The 6,000-nt window shown below is 35.0% G+C and overlaps 1 protein-coding gene across 1 annotated transcript; it reads left to right on the plus strand.

Annotated features, from left to right (window-relative positions):
• The first annotated feature begins 598 nt into the window (after positions 1–598).
• LOC110897185 (probable trehalose-phosphate phosphatase H) lies at positions 599–4,527 on the plus strand. Its single transcript, XM_022144006.2, has 8 exons — positions 599–624; positions 2,035–2,161; positions 2,233–2,388; positions 2,468–2,515; positions 3,701–3,880; positions 4,121–4,190; positions 4,265–4,335; positions 4,426–4,527. The coding sequence occupies exons 1-8, from the start codon at positions 599–601 to the stop codon at positions 4,525–4,527; spliced, it is 780 nt and encodes a 259-aa protein (XP_021999698.2).
• The last annotated feature ends 1,473 nt before the right edge of the window (positions 4,528–6,000 follow it).

Below are 6,000 nucleotides of genomic sequence, written 5' to 3' on the forward strand. Positions count from 1 at the left end.
ATCATATTCTTGTAGGATCGACGATGGAGCATAAAGAACACTTTATATGATTCTTTTCGTTCCATCACGGTGAATCTTTACTTAAACCATTCCCATTTAATAACCAATATTTCATAAATGATACAAAAAGCTTTTTTTGTTTCCTCACATATGTATCTTGTTTTCAAGACTCACTGACCAAATTTGATCCCATGTTTTCCCTTTCGTTCCAAGAATTCGCCATTCCTTATTCTTTGTTTACATGCCTCGCAACTATGGCCTTCTTGATTGCAGTAACCACACAAGTGATCCTTCCGTTTATTTTTCTCTTTTCATTCGCCATGGAAGAGCCGTAGTATGATACTCATCATTGTATTTCTTTAAATTCAAACTGTCATCGAGTTTTGGCTTGTTATAATTATCTTCATGAACGGTTTTGATTTTCAGAACACAATCTTTCTCATCGTTGTCTTTTGTGATGAAGACATAAGAGTCTCCATCATCTTCATCCTTGGGGGCAATGGAATCATAGTATTCTGTTTCATTAAGTATAACCTTATGTTCCTTCTTATCACAAATTGGTTCTTCTTGATCTTCATGATCATAACCAATCATATAGATGTTCATGGTGAAGTCTTACCCATCGTGAATATCCATGCTTGCCTGATTCAACATCGATCCAAGAACCTTTGGCCTAATACCATGTTATTTTATGTGATGTATAGTGAGTTTTTATATGAATTGATTGTGTGCGATGTAGAGAGAAAAACATAGTACTAGGGTTTTTTCACACACACACTGATAAAGCACATCTAGGGTATTTATAGGTAGTGTATCGGTGCCACTTAACCGTTACATTGTTTACGATTTGGCGCCAATAACTGCGATATAACAGCTTATCAAGTAAGCCTACTACGTATCACAGTTATATATTAATTACAATCAATAAACTAAGGATAATAGATAAGTATGATGATGGCGCCGAACTTGATAATCCAACTTTGATGAAAGAAACGAAGGGATGCGATAAAAACGGTTTATGTTGATGACTCAATAGTTACTGGAAACTGTGAAGCAAAATTAACTCAAACCAAAGCCAATCTAGCAATACATTTGCAAATGAAGGAACTCGAGCAACTCAAGGATTTTGTGAGTTTGTAGATCTGTTGGAACATTGAAAGAATATTCGCATTAACAGAATCGTGGCAAAGAGTTGCTGGAAAAGTTTGGGATGATAAATTGTAAGCCAATTGCAACACCTACGGAGCCCAATTTGGAAGACACTACAATGCCTCCACAATTAGTAAGGAGTCTTATTTATTTGATAGTAAGGAGATCCGATTTCTCCTTTTCAGTTGGAGTATTAAGTTAATATTTGCAATAGCCAAAGAAACCTCATGTAGAAGTTGCTCGTTGAGTGCTGAGATACATAAAAACATACTTGGGCATGGAATTCCGTATAAGCAAAATCAATATTGTCAACTTGTTGGATATTGTGATGCGGATCATGTTTGAGATCATGACACTCAATGATCAAGCACATGATACGTCTTTGTACTTGGGTGCGTTAGGAGTTGTTTCATGGTGCAGCAAAAGGCAGCCTACAATGGCGATATCATCCACTAAAGCTGAATATAGAGGGGTAACAATGGTAGCTTAAGAAAGTGTTTGGCTCGTGCAACTATTGGAGAATTTACAACCATTAGCGAAGGGTTTAATTCCACTGTATTGTGACAACATACCAGCAGTACGTCTAGCTAAAAATCCAGTCTTTCTTGCTATAAGCTTATAACTAAGCATGTAGAAGTGTAGTATCAAGGGCAACTTCGCACTTTATTTTTTACTCTATTTAAGGCCTGATCTTATGTTGAGGGGGAGTATTAAAGTCAACACTTCTTGTCTTAGCTACTTAAATTTAAATTCCTTAGTCTGTTTTCTGCTTTCTATATTTAATGTTTGCAATGAATAAGGGTAACATAGTGTAGATATTTTTTCCTCTTATTCAAGTGCAACACTAACTATGTGTGAATTGAAACAGAAACGTCAAAAAACTAGTGCATTGTATTTTCTAGATGAAATTACAAATGCTTCGAGTGGGAAACATGTAGTCATGTTTCTAGACTACGACGGGACACTCTCTCCAATCGTTGACAACCCTGATCTTGCTTATATGTCTGATGCGGTAATGATCTGACTCCAATTAACTTTTCACATGCAAAAATATATATAATTTTGTTGTCTCTTCACATGTAGATGCGAGAAACGGTAAGAAAACTCGCTTCATGCTTTCCAACAGCTATTGTTACCGGAAGATGCATAGATAAAGTCTATGACTTCGTCAAATTAGCTGAGCTTTCCTATGCCGGAAGCCATGGGATGGACATCAAATGCCCATCTAAACACAAGAAGGTAAGAATCATGTTGCTGACACTATATATAGATATGAATATGTTTTCATTTACATTACAACTTCTTTGGTAATTTGCAGGGTGTTGTTTTCCAACCTGCCAATGATTTTTTACCCATGATAGATAAGGTTTGCTTCCCTTTTTTTTTTTTTTTTTTGAGATTAAGGTGTTACCGTGTTAAAATTTTTTGAGTGTGAAATAAACTTTAGAGAGAGGGAAAGGGGAGTTCTTCAGTTAATCTAGGAGTTCTTCAATTAAGGGATTGAGAAGCCATTTATGATAATAGCTTCATTCGACTTCCCATAGTCAATGCATAAACACCACAAGCCATCCTTTTTACTAGAACTGGAGCTGCAAATGGGCTAGTAATGGTACTACCTTGTGTAACACTAGTGTCCAATAAGGTTTTGACTAATAACCATAGTTTGATCCTTCAACACAATTCAATGGTCACAAGGTTTGGATGGTGGCGAGGAAGTTGGTACTTGAAAACATCCTCAAATTTGACTAATAACAATTCTAACTCTCGCTTTTCAATAGGCTCGTTGACATGTTTCTCATTTTAAAATGAGTCTTTATTAAGGGCACGTAGGCTAAAAAGTTGAGAACTGGCTACTTGGGTGTCATTCTTAAGCATATCAAATAATCTTCCCACTAAGCAAAAAGGGAGACTATGTTTAAATCAGACCCTTTGAGTTCAAATGTTTTCCCACCCATTGTAAATCTCATTGTTAGCTTCCACATGATGTCGTTTAAATCTTTTAGCAACTGAATTCCCAACACCATGTCCTAGTAATCAACAGGAATTATGGAATTCCCAACACCATAATCCATTAAAATTTTTACACATTTTCATACAAGAAAGATCATCACAATTCCATGATTGAGTAGGAGTACTCTTGAACACATTAGAACCTTTTGTTTTTGGGTCCAAATTGGTATTAGATTCTTCTTGTATTTTAGCCATAGAATAGGATTCTTTAAGGCTTTTTGGTTTCACTAATCGTAATGAACAATGAATTTCCAGCTTGAGACCCTTTATGAGCATCCTAACAGAATATTTTTCGCATAGAATAACCTTAACCAAAAGTGAATCAAATGCCAAGTAGTATTCCATTACCACCCGTTTGACCAACGACGTGAATTTACCCATGGCGTATCAATAAACCTTGCAGTCAATGCCGAACGTATATGCTTTGATTATTCCCATTGTTGTTATTGTTACCGTTATGTGAAATATACTATTTGACTCTAACTTATACAATTGACCTTATTGACCCTCTTAACTATTAAAAGCATGCAACAATCTTCAGGTTTATATGATACTCTCGAAGAAAGCAAAATCAACACCAGGGGCAAAAGTGGAAAACAACAAATTTTGTGTATCTGTTCATTTCCGACGTGTCAATGAAAATAATTGGATGGAGCTGGCTAGCCATGTGAAATCCGTTCTCGATAAATACCCAAAGCTCAGAGTAACGACAGGAAAAAAAGTTAGATTTGTGATTATAATTTACAGTATGCATTTATAGTGGTTTGCATGGGTTAGTTTTGAGCCCAAACTGAAATTTTTGGTTAATAACTAAATAAATTTAAAGTTAACCAAAAATTCAATTACTTAACAATTTTTTGACTTACATTTTCAAGAAATGGCTAGCCGAACCATCAGTTTTGAGCTTGATGGTTAATTCGCCTAACTAACTCTTCTTTGTATTCTTTAACAATTATTTTAGGTATTAGAGATCCGTCCCGATATTCAATGGGACAAAGGGAAGGCTCTCGAGTTTCTGTTAGGGTCACTTGGTACATTTTATGTCTTGTAGTATACAAACTAAAATAATAATATACGTGTCAATACAACTGCCTTTCATGTCAAGGTTACACCAACTGTGAAGACGTGTTTCCGATATACATCGGGGATGATCGTAGTGACGAGGACGCCTTCAAGGTCACTTCTTGATCCATAAAGACTTAAAATCTTTAACATGAAATGCATTTTTATTCTAATCAAATTTTATTATTTTTGGTTTAACCGTAGGTACTAAGAAAAAGGGGCCAAGGTTTAGGCATTCTTGTATCAGAAATTCAAAGGGACACTGCTGCCTCCTATTATCTGCACGATCCATCCGAGGTGAGTTGATAATTGTATTATGTAGGGATGCTAAATGGGGTGAACCCGTAAAAATAAAATAAATAAATGGGCTGGCACGACACGACCACGAGCTAAACGGCTTTGACCTGAAACTGACCCAAACCTGTAAGTTTTGTGTTGTGTCGTGCCCGTTTGAATGTTTTTTATTTTTAAGTTGAGACATTCCTTGTCAATAATGCAGGTAATGGAGTTTCTACAACAGTTTTTGATCAAAAAATATTCCAACTAAACTACATAATTGGTGTTGTAGTGCCTTAAATAAATTAAGCCAATCAGGTCATGACATTATGTTATACTTTAGTTTTCTTGTACTTACGTATGAACTTGAATGAATGCACTGATATCTGCTAGATTATATACATATACATCCAAATTTAACTGTTCTTTTACTCTTCTCAATGCTTGTGTACACTTGAGGGATTTATCCCATTGGACTCAGTATCACATTGTTCTTTCATGATCACTCATCTTCATGTTATGTTAACCCAACATATACCTTACCTACTTGTACCCAAATCAATCAACCTGACTACAATGACTTCTATCCGGTGGAGCCAGATTATTCGGGTTTACTTCTTGAAGTGCCAACTGGGTTTTACCCAAAACCAAATCAAGTATGTTTGCCGACATGTGGCATTGCCCGGAAACATTTGTTTTCTTGGATCATGAACGAATTTAAGTTGAAGATGTTACCCAAAGAAAATTCATATAAATTCTGAATCAACCAATTAAACAAAACAAAGTAAATTTGATTGTTTAAACAAGTTTATTATTTAGTTAAGTTTTATACTTTTGAAATTATTCAAACTTTTTACTGGAGATATAAATTATATAATCTTCATTACAAGGTTTAGAGATAATTACAAGTTTGGTTCACGTAATAACAAATTTAACTAACTGCTTATAAAATGTCAAGTGTTAACTCATGACACGTCACAAGTTTATGCTTGGCACATCACACATGGCTTGCTTTGGTGAAATGGCATTTGTACATAAAGGTTGCATATAAATTAGAATGACGTTAGTTTTGGTATTAAGGCAATGTGTAGGTGTACAAATGTATTGTTTTTGGTGTCCATTGGGCCGTTTACAACCGTCTCTTTTCTGGGTCTTTTTTTACTAATTTTAAAGGAAAAAAAAAACTATCCATATAAGCTATATGTAAATGCAATAATCTAACTTCTAATAAATAACTTCAAACAATGTCACATGGAATTCTTTTTTTCAGCGTCACACTTATTATTTATATTTCTTTATACGAATAATTTATCTTTTTTGAGTAAATTACAAGTTTTGTCCTTTATGTTTACATCAAATTTCAGGCGTTGTCCTTTTGGCCAAAAGTTGACAGGCGCTGTCCTTTACCTTTCAAAATCTTGCACATTTTGTCCTTTAGGCCAAACTCAGTTAGAATTTTTGGTTAAATCTGGTCATGTGTCTTGCACATGAGGGCATTCTTGT

Source organism: Helianthus annuus, chromosome 12 (assembly GCF_002127325.2).
Source record: "Helianthus annuus cultivar XRQ/B chromosome 12, HanXRQr2.0-SUNRISE, whole genome shotgun sequence".
In the NCBI taxonomy this organism is placed as follows: domain Eukaryota; kingdom Viridiplantae; phylum Streptophyta; class Magnoliopsida; order Asterales; family Asteraceae; genus Helianthus; species Helianthus annuus.

Excerpts from the sequence above, each read along its gene's own strand:
- LOC110897185 (XM_022144006.2), top strand. The coding sequence starts at position 599 with ATGTTCATGGTGAAGTCTTACCCATC. Across the intron at positions 625-2,034 it reads ATGGTGAAGTCTTACCCATC|TGCATTGTATTTTCTAGATG; the intron begins GTGAATATCCAT and ends TCAAAAAACTAG. Across the intron at positions 2,516-3,700 it reads TTTTACCCATGATAGATAAG|GTTTATATGATACTCTCGAA; the intron begins GTTTGCTTCCCT and ends AACAATCTTCAG.